The sequence below is a fragment of the Hyperolius riggenbachi genome, chromosome 6 (genome assembly GCF_040937935.1).
Source record: "Hyperolius riggenbachi isolate aHypRig1 chromosome 6, aHypRig1.pri, whole genome shotgun sequence".
In the NCBI taxonomy this organism is placed as follows: Eukaryota; Metazoa; Chordata; class Amphibia; order Anura; family Hyperoliidae; genus Hyperolius; species Hyperolius riggenbachi.
In genome coordinates this window covers 301,036,466-301,052,097 of record NC_090651.1, presented here as the reverse complement: position 1 = coordinate 301,052,097, position 15,632 = coordinate 301,036,466, and the positions used below count along the sequence as shown (strand labels likewise).

General features: G+C 44.8%; 2 protein-coding genes across 5 annotated transcripts in view; one reads left to right on the top strand and one right to left on the bottom strand.

The window, feature by feature from the left end:
• Window positions 1-6,152, top strand: part of LOC137521655 (dickkopf-related protein 3-like) — a 54,088-nt gene extending 47,936 nt beyond the window's left edge. For both annotated transcript variants that reach the window (XM_068241195.1, XM_068241194.1), the window contains exons 4-5: window positions 3,241-3,394; window positions 5,665-6,152. In XM_068241195.1, coding sequence (XP_068097296.1) covers window positions 3,241-3,394; window positions 5,665-6,034 — 524 coding nt within the window. In that variant the 3' untranslated portion in view covers window positions 6,035-6,152. The remainder of the gene's footprint in view (window positions 1-3,240; window positions 3,395-5,664) is intronic.
• The window catches only part of LOC137521654 (transcriptional enhancer factor TEF-1-like), a 248,741-nt gene that overhangs the window by 229,204 nt on the left and 3,905 nt on the right, over window positions 1-15,632 (bottom strand). For all 3 annotated transcript variants that reach the window (XM_068241185.1, XM_068241186.1, XM_068241187.1), the window contains exon 3: window positions 1,379-1,471. The gene's annotated coding sequence lies outside the window, so the exon portion shown is untranslated. The remainder of the gene's footprint in view (window positions 1-1,378; window positions 1,472-15,632) is intronic.

Genomic DNA, 15,632 nt, shown 5'->3' with positions numbered 1-15,632 from the left:
ACGCTGCGTGCACATCTCCTGCTTGCTAGGCGGAGGCGCTCTGCGTGTGCCTGACCTATTGCTGCCATATACTCCTCCTGTTATTTGCCTGAAGAAGCGGGGTTAAACCTGCAAAATGCGTTGCAACCTTGTTTTGGAGTATGCCAATAAATTGATGTTTATTTAAAATTGACAGTCCTAGTGTCTGTTCCGGGAGGTAAGTCCACCGCTGCCTCCTAAGCAATTTTAAGAATTTTAGTGATTTTTATCCTGTTGGCTCCCCATGAGGAGATGGGCTAGTCCAAAACCTGTCGGTTCTGTCAGATCTCTACTAGCTACTGTAAGAGACAGCAACATAGGAGAAAAGTAATTTACAGCTCATTTTACTCTGGAAGAAACGTACTTCTTAATTGTATGTGTTTACATGTATTTTAAATTTTAACATTTTCGCAATAGTGGTCTTTTAATGTGGCCGTTCTGTGATCACTTGGTAAGGAGCCAGTGAAACTATGTATGGCATATTTTTCTCTAGTTCTGGATGAAGCACCTGATGGAATTGTTGTCTGTGTCCAAATGGGGATATTTTTCATACTCTCTTGTAGATATGGTCAATGAAAATGGACTTAAAGGGAAGGTTCAGGGAGTGGGAAAAAAAATTAAAAATCCATATCCACTTACCTGGGGCTTCCTCCAGCCTGTGGCAGGCAGGAGGTGCCCTCGCCGCCGCTCCGCAGGCTCCCGGTGGCCTGCGCAGTACAGCCTGGAGGACGTCCGATGACGTCAGCGCGCCCACGTGGAACGCAGAAGAGCCCGTCGTTGGAGCGCAGAAGAGCCCGACCTGGCAGCCGGGCCTGGCCAGGTCGGGCTTTTCTGCGCTCCAACGACGGCTCTTATGCGTTCCACGTGGGCGTGCTGACGTCATCGGATGTCTTCCGGGCTGTACTGCGCAGGCGAAAAACTACTAAGGGTGTGGTGGGGGCGTTATTAGAGGTGTGGCAAGGGCGTGTCTTTAAGTGTCCCTCTTTCTTCTCATCTCAAAAAGTTGGGAGGTATTGCGCAACTATGTAATTACTGACCTCATACAGGATAACTGCACAGAACTGCTCTCATGTTCATGCTGAATGTGAGTACTGGGCATGCACAGACCTTACTCAATAAGCAAGTACACGGCAGGAGCGCAGGCATGACAAGCTCTTGTCCAATCTGTTTAGTGCTGGAACTGTGGGCTGTTGGTGAACTGAGGAAGCCTCTGGCCTATCTAGAGACTTCCCGCTACTAGAGTATTTTTTATTCCAATTTTTGCTTTAGATAAAAATATTCTCAGTTTGCACTATACAGTGGGGGGAATCTTGGAAATCGCTAAAGAGTTATCAGTTCAGTTCATGAGACAATGCCTTACCAACTCCATCCGAATCACACACGTGGAAAGCATGATCAAGCATTTGCTCCTCAGAACAGGAACTGGGCTGCTGAGGGTAACTGGGAGGATCATCTAAAAGGAGAAGAGATGCTGCCATTACTGGACCTCTGTGACAGGATAAAAATCTCACTTTCCTTATAAGAGACACTCCAAGATACATGCAAAACAGAAACTTGCCTTCTTAGAACAGAAAGTATTTGCGATTATTTAGGCTGAAGTGACCTTATGAGTTGTCCCACAATGCATCACTGCCGAGCGATCAGTCAAAACCAGCCTTATCAGTCGGCCAACAGACTGTACACGCGCGGAAACTGTTGTCAGAACGTCTGCCCCGCAGGCGGGTCTGACGACTGGTAGCTTGTGTCAGTCCAACGTGTGTACGCACCTTAAGAAATAGAGCATTGGTATCAAAGAAATGATACTCATATTGTTTCCAGTATAGGAAGAGTTAAGAAACTTCAGTTGTTATCTATGCAAAAGAGCAAATTTTAAAGTTTTTATGCGCTTTTATCCTGCTGGCGCCTCTGTTCTCCTACAGATAATTAAAAGAACATTAGTAGTAAAATTTGCTGGGAGGAAGTGGTGGACTTACCTCCATAAAGCAGACACGAAAGACTGTCTGAATAGTAGCAATCACATTTATTAAATAGTACCCCAAAAAAGTGCAACGCGTTTCGCAGGCCCAGCCCGCTTCATCAGGCAATAAACGTGGGGACAAAACAGAATTTCGGCATTAGCAGGTGTAGCGCCTCAGTGAAGAAATGGACTAGTCCAAAACCTGTCACTTCTGTGAGATTTCTACTACCTACTGAAAATGAAAGCAACATAGGAGAAAAGTAATTTATGGCTCATTTTACTCTGGAAAAAATGTACTTCTTATTTGTATCTGTTTGCCCATATTTTACATTTTACAGTTTTTCGCTGTAATGCCCCTTTAAGTATATCTTAAAGAGGATCTGTAATGATAAAAAATGCCCCGGGGAGGGGTACTCACCTCGGGAGGGGGATCCTATCGAGGCTTTCCCCGTCCTCCTTTGTCCCACGGCAGCAGCGATAGAGCTCCACGAACGGCGGGGATGTAAATATTTACCTTCCCGGGTCCAGCGCAGGCGCAGTAGCGGCTCTCCACTCAGAAATAGGTGGAAATAGCCGATCCCAGTTGGGTCCGCTCTACTGCCCAGGTGCAAGTCTCCTGCGCTTGTGCAGTAGAGCGGACCCGACTGAGATCGGCTATTTCAGCTTATTACCGAGTGGAGAGCTGCAAGAGAGCCCCCCGCTGGAACAGGGTAAGGTAAATATTGCACAGCCTGACAAATTGTCGGCTGTGCATTCAATGGGCTGCAGCTAGACCACCGTGGGACAGAGGAGGACAGGAGAAGCCTCAATAGGATCCAGAGGCTTCCCCCTACCGAGGTGAGTACCCCCCAGAGGAACTTTTTTTCATTACAGAGTCTCTAAGTTTTTTTTCGCTTCAGTGTCACTTTAAATGTGCATAAGAAGAAAAATTAACCAGGATAGAAGGGACCAGTGTGTTTTGAATTATGATACAACATATTTTTCTTATGAAATCTTTATAGTATGCGTGACTAGGGGTGCGCCTGGGGCGTGTTTATGGGTGTGAAAGGGGCGTGGCTTAAGTGTCCTTTTTTCTATGTAAACAATGGAAGGTATGCATAATGAGAAGGATTCTAAGCCTTCTTGAACTATAACTTTGTGTTCCTGTATATACAGGGATATTACTATCCAAGGCTAACTGAAAAAAAACCGAATTGTACATAATAAATGTGGTAACATATTATAATGTTTGTGTGTAACACAGGCCACTGTTTCTCTTTTGACAGTGCATCCATTCCCAGTGTGCGTTCCGCTTCCATCTGAAGGAGAGCAGTGCTACAGCCAGAGCAGCAGCCTGCTGGAGTTACTCACTGCTGGAGCTGATTACAGCGCCCTGACATATTGTCCCTGTGCCGAGGGGCTGGTGTGCTCTAGTAAAGGGTAAGGAGGGGCATGACATATCTTTACATATCCATTTCACTCAGTAACCGCATCAATGAACAATTTCAGGCAGCATTATGTTTTTTTTTTATCAACAAATATAAGTTTATTGAAACACTGAAATGGTACACTAATAATTCCATGCATACATTAAAACAATGTTAGTAGGGTTAGGAGTCAGGCAGGTAGTGTGTGACAATGTTACTGTCAGGATAGCAGTGCTCTTCCATTCCTCCATGAGAAAGCTGGTGGATGGTAGAGACCTTGTGCTCCTCCACCTTCCGCTTGAGGATGCCCCACAGACGCTCAATATGGTTCAGGTCCGGAGACATGCTTGGCCGCGTACATCAAATAAAGGGACACAGACATGTGGGCGCCCAGTAATGCCGATTGTAAAATATGGGTATTTTAAACCAATATTTTACTATTAAAGTGTAAAATATTGGTATTAAATATCAATATTTTACCATCGCCAAACCTAACCCCACTCTCAATCAGAATCCCCCCCCCCCTGACGCCTACCCCCCCTGCACACACTACCTGCCTGACAACTAACCCTAAACCCCTGCCGTATACACTACCTGCCTGACTCCTAATCCCCCCCTCACACACACACACACTACCTACCTGCCCGACTCCTAAGCCCCCCCACCACACACACACTACCTGACTGACTCCTAACCCCCCCCCCTGCACACACTACCTGCCTGACTCCTAACCCCCCCCCCCCCATCCTGCACACACTACCTGCCTGACTCCTAACCCAAACCCACCCTGAACACACTACCTGCCCGACTCCTACCCCCCCCCCCCCTGCACACACTGCCTGCCTGACTCTTACCCCCCCCCCCCCCTGCACACACTGCCTGCCTGACTCTTACCCCCCCCCCCCCCTCACACACTACCTGCCTGACTCCTAACCCTAACCCACCCTGAACACACTACCTGCCCGACTCCTAACCCCCCCCCCCCACACACACTACCTGCCAGACTCCTAACCCCCCCCCCCTGCACACACTACCTGCCTGACTCCTAACCCCCCCTGCACCCACTACCTGCCTGACTCCTAACCCCCCCTGCACACACTACCTGCCTGACTCCTAACCCCCCCTGCACACACTACCTGCCTGACTCCTAACCCCCCCTGCACACAATACATGCCTGACTCCTAACCCCCCCTGCACACACTACCTGCCTGACTCCTAACCCTAATCCCCTGCTGTGCACACACTACCTGCCTGACTCCTAACCCCCCCCCCCACACACACACTACCTGCCTGACACCTAACCCCCCTGCACACACTACCTGCCTGACTCCTAGACCCCGCTGCACACACTACCTGCCTGACTCGTAACCCTACTAACCCCCCCCGCACACACTACCTGCCCGACTCCTAACCCCGCTGCACACACTACCTGCATGACTCCTAACCCTAACCCCCCCTGCACACACTACCTGCTCGACTCCTAACCCCCCTGCACACACTACCTGCATGACTCCTAACCCTAACCCCCCCTGCACACACTACCTGTCTGACTCCTAACCCTAACTCCCCTGCACACACTACCTGCCTGACTCCTAACCCTAACCCTTCCTGCACACACTACCTGCCTGACTCTACTAACCCCCCCCCCCCATCAAACACTACCTGCCTGACTCCTAACACTAATCCCCCCTGCACAAACTACCTGCCTGACTCCTAACACTACCCCCCCCATCACACACTACCTGCCTGACCCCTAACCCCCCACACATACACACACACACACACTACCTGCCTGATGCCTAACAGCAGTGAGCCGTGCTTTGGGTGCCCAATGCCTAACGGTATTGAGCCGTAAATAGCTATTTATCAGGCACCCAAATTCCGTCTCAATGCCAATATTTCTACAGGCGTCCAAACTTCTGGCGCTAGCAGGCGCCCAGATTGCCTGCTTTGTGCTTGGCCAGTCCAGCACCTTTACACTCAGCTTCTTTAGCATGGCAATTGTCATCGTGGAGGTGAGTTTATTTATATTGGAATGCAACACTATGGACCAGCTTCTAAAGGGAGGAGATCATGCTTTGCTTCTGTGTTCCCTCCATGAACTGTAGATCCCCAGTGCCAGCAGAACTCTTGCAGCTTCAAACCATGACACTCCTACCACCATGCTTCACTGTAGGCCTGATTGGCCTGTGCACTTAGGCCAAAAAAACAGGCAGCCCTCTTTTTTGTGACAGTTTGTGTTCATAGTGTTTTTAGACAAATGTTTTCCCTTTCGATGTTTAGAAACCTCGTGTCCACCTGTGAGAAGCCTGATGAAGTGGTGGATTTCACAAACTACAGGGATGACTCTCCCTTCCAACCAGTTGTCCGCAGAGAAGAGGAATTGACGTACTATGATACTGATCTTGTTCCATGGCCAAGTCAAGATGACCAGTTAGCATTTGTTGACTTTCCCCGTGCAGCTGAAGAGACTGAAGACACTGAAGCAAAAAATGGACAGCTGAATGCGGGGATAGGGGATCATTTAGAAGAAGACAATCTCGAGCTTGATGACCATGTGGATAAACCAGAAGATCCAAGTCAGGTTGATTTCCAAGAACTGAAACGTCTTGCCAGTGAAATGGGCCAATATTTTGGTGCTGGTTTTTATTAATTTTTTTTTTCTTTGTAAAAGTTGTATATTTTTTTTAGTTATTTGAAGAAAAAAAAAGCATGTTTGCAATAATGTCTTCTACCTCCTACAAGTTAGCCCCTTTTGTATTTTATTTGTATTTGAGTTCAAAATTAAAAATCATCTTCAGTTTTATGAGGAAAAGGTATTCACAAGTCTATTGACCTCTTGTAAGTATAAATCCCAAGAGAAGATGTTCATTAAGGTGGTCATACACAATTCGATTTTGTAGTTTTTTGTTTTTTTGACCGGAGAAATATGATTCATTTTTCCACTTGCTTGATCAATCAGAAAAATGTAACCAATATATCATACACTTATGATTGATTTTTCCAAAAATACACAAATGATCGCATAGAATTTCAGTTTTTATATTTTTCCATCAGATGTTTCTAAAAAAAAAAAATGGAAAAATCTTGTTTTTTTCCTCGATTAAAATTATTTTCGATTTCTTATGCAATCGATGTTAAAAAAAAATGGGAAAATCGATTGATTTGATTGTATCATGTATGGCCATCTTTAGATTCTTCCTGATGAAATGGTTGAAATGCATGCTACCATTACTGTGGGTAGAGAAGAATGCCAGGCACAAACAACCCTCATGTCTCATTAGTGATGAGGTCATGTCTAGGAGAACCTCATGGAGAAGCATGTGGTCAGTTTGGTGATAGATATGTAAGTCTCTGATTGGCTACTCATGATCATGTGTTAAAGGACACCCGAGGTGAAAATAAACAAATTAAATAAACAATTGTATCTATTTTCCTTCTCCTAAAAGTGACTTTTTAAGATATTCCACAGTTTTATGTTTAAATCTACTTTTTAAGTTTAAACTGTTTTATTGTTTTTGCTCAATGACACATTAATTGAAGTATGCCAGAGCTAAAATATATGAACTATTGAACCTTTTTATCTCTTTCCTGCTCTCAGAAGCCATTTTCAGCTAGGAAAGTGTTTTATAGTTGGAATTTCTCATCAGTGAGGGTCACACTGTAGTCACTTCCTGTCTGAGTCAGGACTGAGTCAGCCACTTACTTACCTGATATTTAACTATTTCAGGCAGAGAAAGAAAAAAAGGAACACAGCATAGTCATTTGTGTGCTAGGCACTGTACACAGTGGCGGACAAAGCCAACGATGGGTCCCTGTGCAAAATAAATGAAACGGGCCCCATGCGAGTGGGCGTGGTCATAACAGATCATGGTTGAATCCAAACAATGCCAATAAGATAAAAGTACATGAACCTAGGTCACATTCTGTAGGCACTGTATTAATGTAGCTTACATTTTAAACTTGTATATGACTGGGGCACAACTTATTATCGTTGTTTCTCTGGAGTTTTTAGATAAAAATACATGGAGAAAAGCCTAAAGGATAATCAGGCCCTAACTAGTGCAATTGCATGGGCCCTAGAAGACAAGGGGCCCCTGTGCTACTGCACAGCCTGCACGGGCCTATGTCCGCCTCTGACTGTACATACCCATGTCTATATCATAATGTGATGTCACATGCCACCTTGGGTATCCTTTAAAGCAGGATGTGATAGCAGCAAATCAGAGCTTTGCAAATCTATGAGGTGATCTAACAAATCACATGTCTCTCCATGAGTTCTCCTAGATGTTGTGGTTTTTTGCATTGGTTAGAATGTGCTAGGCACGTTGTGGTGTAGTCTTTAAATTTTGAGGACTCCACCCCAACTTCACTCACTCCACCTCCACTCCTCCACCCCTCCTCCTCCCCCTCCTCCCCCCTCCCCCTCCTCCTCTCCCCCCCCCCTCTTCACTCACTCCCCAACTTCACTTACTCTCCCTTTCCTCCTCCCCAGCTACACTCACTCTCCCATTTCATCTTTTACCACCACAGTTTACTTTAAATAATTTTTCCCCACACAAAAGTCATCATGTTGGACTATGCTGTACAGTGTACATCCTGCAACATGTATGCATGCCTTGATCAGCGGATTGAGGGTGTTTACTGTTGCCCTGGGTGTGTGCGTGTTGCTCAGTTAGAGGCGGAAGTCGCAGAGCTAAATAAGCATCTCGCAACACTGAGAAGCATACACAACATGGAGAAGAGCTTGGATCTCACGATCCAGACACTGGATGGAACCGTTGAAGATGAGGAGGGTGGAGTACAGCCGGACCAAGAAGCAGAGGCAGCCGCTAGTTGGGTCACAGTTAGAAGGGGTAGGGGAAAAAGTGGCAGGGAGGCTAGTCCCGAGTTGTCCCTCACTAATAAGTATGCTTGTTTGCGTAATATTGGGGAGGATGATTCAGGAGTAGCAATGCTGCAGCAGGATGTGCTCCTTAGCAACCAAGGGGCAGACTGCTGTAACGAGAAAGGGAATAGGAGTGCAGCTAAGGCTAGACAGGTACTGGTGGTAGGGGATTCAATTATTAGGCGCACAGATAGGGTAATCTGTCGAAGAAACCGCGAATGCCGTACAGTCTGTTGCCTCCCGGGTGCTCGGGTTCGGCATGTAGCGGAAAGAATTGACAGATTACTGGGTGGGGCTGGGGAAGACCCGGCTGTCATGGTACACATTGGCACCAATGACAAAGTTAGTGGGAGATGGAAGGTCCTCAAAAATGATTTTCAGGTACTTGGAGATAAACTTAAAGCAAGGACCTCCAAGGTGGTGTTTTCTGAAATACTGCCAGTGCCACGTGCTACAACTGAGAGACAGAGGGAGCTTAGGGAGTTAAATAAGTGGCTGAGAAATTGGTGTAGGAAGGAAGGGTTTGGGTTCCTGGAGAACTGGGCAGACTTTGCAGTCGGCTACAGGTTCTACAGCAGGGATGGGCTGCACCTTAATGGGGAGGGTGCAGCTGCTTTGGGGGAGAAGATGGCTAAACGGTTGGAGGAGATTTTAAACTAGGATCTGGGGGGAGGCGGGAGGATAAAGTCTCAATACATAGACAAGATGAGGTAAAAAGACAGTGGGAACCTATCATTATGGAGGGTGGAGAGGGGGGTGGGGACAGTGTAAAGATTAAGGAGGTTGGTAAAAATTCAAGTAGCCAATTTCATGTAAACAAAATTGGTAAATGTGGTGGTAAAAATATAAAGTGCATGGTAACCAATGCTCGGAGCCTTGCAAATAAAATAGACGAACTAGAGTTCATTCTGAATGACAAAGGCTATGACATTGTGGGAATAACCGAGACATGGATGGATGAAAGCCATGACTGGATAGCTAATTTAAAAGGATACAATGTGTTTAGGAGGGATAGAACAGGGAAAAAAGGGGGAGGGGTTTGTCTCTTTGTTAAGAATTCTCTTACAGCTGTCCTCAACGATGAGATGGAGGAAGATTGCGAAGATGTGGAGTCCGTTTGGGTAAATATTCATGGTGGAAATAAAAGTTGCCAATTGCTTATTGGGGTATGCTACAGGCCACCTCTTATTAATGAAGCTGCAGAACTGCGATTACTACAGCAGATTGAAAAAGCTGCAGGTAAAAATGAGGTCATAATTATGGGCGACTTCAACTTTCCAGACATTGACTGGAGTATTGAGGCTACCCATTCTGGTAAAAGCAGCAGATTTCTGGCAGCACTACAGGACAATTACTTGACTCAAATGGTAACTGAACCAACTAGGGGGAATGCGTTACTGGATCTGATCATTTCTAATAGACCAGATAATGTATCAAATGTGCAGGTTCAAGAACATTTGGGAAATAGTGATCACAACATGATAACGTTTGAGCTGGTGACTGATAGGCCACGGGGCAGCGGGACCACTAAAACTATGAACTTTAGAAAAGCAAAGTTCACTCAAATTAGGCAGGCACTAAGTTTGGTGAACTGGGATAATGTACTACAAGGGGAAGACACTGAAGGGAAATGGCAAGCTTTTAAACTTATACTCAATCAATACTGTAGTATGTATATCCCATATGGAAACAAAATGTCTAGGAATAAAAAAAGGCCTCTATGGATGAATAGAAAGGTTAAAGATAAAATGAAGAGGAAAAAGAATGCCTATAAGGTCTTAAAACAGGAGGGGACCGAGGCTGCACTAAGCAATTATAAGGAGTGCAATAAAAATTGTAAAAAAGAAATTAGGCAGGCAAAGATTGAAGCTGAAAAACAAATCGCTAAGGATATCAAATCTAACCCAAAAAAGTTTTACAAGTACATTAACTCTAAAAAAAGAAAGGTTGACTGTATAGGACTCCTAAAGGATGAGGATGGGAACTCAATGGTGGATGACCAAGGTAAGGCAGAGTTATTAAATGCTTTCTTTGCTTCTGTCTTCACAAAAGAAACAGCACTGTTGCAAACTACAGAGGCGGAAGAGTCTCAATCTTCTAACTGTAATATTAAATACTTAACGCAGGAAGAAGTGAAGGCAAGACTAAATAAATTAAAAATAGACAAGGCACCTGGCCCAGATGGCATGCATCCTCAGGTCCTAAGGGAATTAAGTTCAGTTATAGATAAACCCCTTTATCTTATCTTTTGTGACTCTCTTGCAACTGGCAGAGTCCCAGTGGATTGGCGTACAGCCCACGTTTTCCCATTATTTAAGAAGGGCAAAAAATCTGATCCAGGAAATTATAGACCTGTAAGTTTAACATCAGTTGTATGCAAACTATTTGAGGGGTTACTAAGAGATACTATACATGACTTCATAGTAGAAAATAATCTTATTTCTCAGCATCAACATGGGTTTACTAAAGACAGGTCCTGTTTGACTAACATGCTCAGCTTTTATGAGGTAGTGAATGCTAACATGGATATTGGGAATGCTGTAGATGTGATATACTTGGACTTTGCAAAGGCCTTCGACACTGTTCCCCACAAAAGTCTGGTGCAAAAGTTGAGGATGCAAGGACTGGGGAAGAGTCTGTGTTCATGGATAGGGAACTGGCTAATGGACAGAAAACAAAGAGTTGTGGTCAATGGATCATACTCAAAATGGGAGACTGTTAGCAGTGGGGTCCCACAGGGGTCTGTTCTGGGTCCAGTGCTCTTCAATGTATTTATTAATGACCTAGTAGATGCAGTAGTGAGCAATGTTGCTATTTTTGCAGATGATACAAAATTGTGCAGAATCATTAACTCTCAGGAAGATAGTGTCATATTGCAACAGGATCTGGATAGGATGGCTATATGGGCACATACATGGCAGATGAAATTCAATGTTGACAAATGTAAGGTCATGCATTTTGGACGTACTAATGGTCTAGCACCATACAAAATAAATGGGATACAGTTGGGGACATCAAACTTGGAGAAGGACTTAGGAGTACTCATTGACAACAAGTTAAATAATCGTACTCAATGCCAAGCAGCTGCAGCTAAAGCTAACAAAATTTTGGGATGCATTAAAAGGGAAATAAAAACTCGAGATGCTAGCATAATATTGCCCCTGTTTAACTCTCTAGTAAGGCCACATCTGGAATATGGAATTCAGTTCTGGGCACCACATTACAAAAAAGATATTGCAGTTTTAGAGCAGGTGCAGAGACGAGCAACAAAATTGATGCGTGGGATGGAAGGTCTCACTTATCGAGAAAGGTTAGATAAACTGGGTTTATTTAGTCTAGAGAAAAGACGCCTTAGAGGGGATCTAATTAACATGTATAAATACATCAGAGGGCAATATAATACCTTGGCGGATGAGCTTTTTGTCCCTAGGCCTTCTCAAAGGACTAGAGGACATGATCTGCGCATGGAGGAAAAATGTTTTAGCCATTTATTTAGGAAAGGGTTCTTTACAGTAAGAGTGATTAAGATGTGGAATGCATTGCCACAGGAAGTCGTTATGGCAAACTCTATACCTGCATTTAAAGGGGGCTTAGATGCTTTCCTTGCGTTGAAAGACATCCATGGCTACAATTACTAGGTAATGCCTAATGATGTTGATCCAGGGATTTTATCTGATTGCCATCTGGAGTCGGGAAGGAATTTTTCCCTTTAGGGGCTAATTGGACCATGCCTTGTAAGGGTTTTTTCGCCTTCCTCTGGATCAACAGGGATATGTGAGGGAGCAGGCTGGTGTTGTACTTTATACTGGTTGAACTCGATGGACGTATGTCTTTTTTCAACCAAAATAACTATGTAACTATGTAACTAGATGTGACCATCACTATCAGGCCCTCACAATAATTATACTGAACTATGTGTGTGGTTAAAATAATTTAAAATGAAAGTCTGATCAATAATGAAGTGTACTTATATTACTAGTTTTGCTTCTGTTCTACAAGATAAGCTTATCTCCTGCCACTGTATACACTGCAAAAATGAGCAGCAGTCCATTCTCCATACTCATTGTTTGCAGATGTTACATCACTAGCCTGGAAGCGTGTCTGTGTAGTGTCAGCAATGCACTGTCACCAAAGGGATTGTGTTCCCTGCTGCTTGACAGAAATCCCCCGTGTGTACGGAGCTTAAGAGTGGTAAGCTTTGCTGAAAAATGCAAAATCCCCCAGAGCTGAACTGTCTTTCCATATTTAATGAGCTTTTTCAGTACACCTACTGAACAGGTAATGCACAGGATGTCTGAAATGCGACTTCCTGCTTTCTCAAGACTTAGGTATAAGCAGAGAGGAGGCTTCCGCAAGGCTTAGATCACACTGCAATCACAGTGTGATCTAAGCCTTACACACAATCGCCCACAGAGTGCACCAGCCCTAAAGTACTGTGCACCAAACTCCTCTGATGATTTCCAACAAGTTCATCTTGACTTTGTTTTATCAGTAAGTTCTCTTTCTTTGGGCAGCAGAAGGTTGTCAGCTGTTTGTGTGCACAGGGTGCTTGTTGGTGCTCAGTACCAGCGGTCATCAGGCTCCCCCACCCCACAGAGAGACATTTGAGTGTGGACGTGGACTTCTGCCGTGGAGTAACGCCACCGCACAGGTTAAATAGAACCCGAGGCGGATTTTTAAACATAATAGGACACAGAGGCATGTTCTGTGCACAATGACATGCCTCTGTCATTCTATTGCCACCGCCAGTCCCCCCAGGCTCTGCAGTCCCCTTGAAAAATAGCAACAAGCTGGCGACAATCATTGTCGCTAGCCTTCTGTTTACCTGGCAGTTGTCAATCACTGTGCTCCTCTGCCTCCCCTGCATTGCCTTCCCTACCTTTTCCATTGCCTGGCTCTCCCGCCTCTGTCAACTCGCTCCCCGCCTCCCCTAGCTTACTCCAGTCGGAAGCTAAGCCACGACCCAGGAAGTACTTCCAGGTTGCGGCCATCTCTGATTTCATCGGCCAGTGATCAGGCCTTACACCAGCTGCGGAGGACGAACGAGGCGTGGCATGGAGCAGTGGAGACGCATCCGGGAGGCGGCATGTAGCAGGTAGTATGTTTTTTTTTTCAAGCTGCTTCTGGCTCTCTTTAAGTTACAACCACTGCCAACCGGCTGCATTTAAATTGAACCTGAATGGCGCTTGTAAGCAGCAGATGGAAACCTGGACTGCTCACTGCTCTACTTGCAGTTCAGAGTTATAACTGAAAATGAAATATAACATTTAAAGGGACCCTGAACAGAGCTCAAAAAGGGAATACTGAACTTACCTGAGGCTTCCTCCGGAGTCCAGTATCCTTGAGGTCCCTCAGCATCTTCTGGGTCCCCTCCGTTCTCCCATTGGGGGCTCAGTTAGCTGCGAGACATAGCCGGGAGTCATGCACAACTGCACATGCGCGGCCTGTCCACGCACCCGTCTCGATCACGCGCCCGCCTTGTGAGCATTCTGCACGAGAAAGGGTTAATTCTTTTGAGAACCATGCATGCGCAGAAAACTCACGCGACAGGCGTGTAATCGAAATGGACACATGGACGGGCCACGCAGTCACAGTTGCACACAACTCCTGGCCGGGTTGCGCAGCTAACGGAGCCGCCAGCGGGAAAATGGAGGGAACCCAGAAGACGCGAGGGACCTCACAAGCTCAGGGGGTTGGAGGATGCTGCAGGTAAGTTCTGTATTGCATTTTGTGAGCTCTGTTCATGGTGCCTTTAATATAATTTATTCAAATTACAAAGTGGTCTATATTGTGATAATATATGGTATGTTATTACAGTGGGATGCGAAAGTTTGGGCAACCTTGTTAATCTTCATGATTTTCCTGTATAAATCGTTGGTTGTTACGATAAAAAATGTCAGTTAAATATATCATATAGGAGACACACACAGTGATAATTGAGAAGTGAAATGAAGTTTATTGGAATTACAGAAAGTGTGCAATAATTGTTTAAACAAAATTAGGCAGGTGCATACATTTGGGACCACAGCAAAGAAATGAAATCAATATTTAGTAGATCCTCCATTTGCAGAAGTTACAGCCTGTAGGTTCCAATGAGAGTCTGGATTTTGGTTGAAGGTATTTGGGACCACTGCTCTAGTTCATTCAGGTTTGATGGCTTTCAAGCATGGACAGCTCTTTTTAACACCACAGATTTTCTATTATATTCAGGTCTGGGGACTGAGATGGCCATTCCAGAATGTTGTACTTGTTCCTCTGCATGAATGCCTTAGTGGATTTTGAGCAGTTTTTAGGGTCGTTGTATTGTTGAAAGACCCAACCCACAGCTTCAGCTTTGTCACCGATTCCTGGACATTGGTCTCCAGAATCTGCTGATACTGAGTGGAATCCATGCGTCACTCAACTTTGACAAGATTCCCAGTCCCTGCACTGGACACAAAGCCCCACAGCATGATGGAACCACTACCATATTTTACTGTAGGTAGCAGGTGTTTTTCTTGGAATGCTGTGTTCTTTTTCCTCCATGCATAACACCCCTTGTTATGCCCAATTAACTAAATTTTAGTTTCCTCAGTCCACAGCACCTTATTCCAAAATGAAGCTGGCTTGTCCGAATGTGCTCTAGCATACCTCAAGTGGCTCTGTTTGTGCTGTGGGTGGAGAAAAGTCTTCATCGGCATCACTCTCGCATACAGCATCTCCTTGTGTAAAGTGTGCCGAATGGTTGAATAATGCACAGTGACTCCATCTACAGCAAGATGATGTTGTAGGTATTTGGTGCTGGTCTGTGGATTGACTCTGACTGTTCTCACCAGTTGTCGCTTCTGTCTTGCCAAGATTTTTCTTGGTCTGCCACTTCGAGCCTTAACTTGAACTGAGCCTGTGGTCATTTCCTCAATATGTTCCTAACTGTAGAAACAGACAGCTGAAATCTCTGAGACATCTTTCAGTATCCTTCCCCTAAACCATGATGGTGAACAATCTTTGTCTTCAGGTCATTTAAGAGTTGTTTTGAGACCCCCATATTGCTACTCTTCAGAGAAAATTAAAAGAGGAAGGAAGCTTACAATTGACTCCCTTAAATACTCTTTCTCATAATTGGATTCACCAGTGTATGTAGGTCAGGGGTCACTGAGCTTACCAACCCAATTTGAGTTCCAATAATTAGTTCTAAAGGTTTTGGAATCAATAAAATGACAACAGTGCCCAAATGTATGCACCTGCCTTCGTTTAAACAATTATTGCGCACTTTCTGTAAATCCAATTAACTTCATTTCACTTCTCAAATATCACTGTGTGTGTCTCCTATATGATATATTTAACTAACATTTTTTATTGTAACAACCAACGATTTATACAGGAA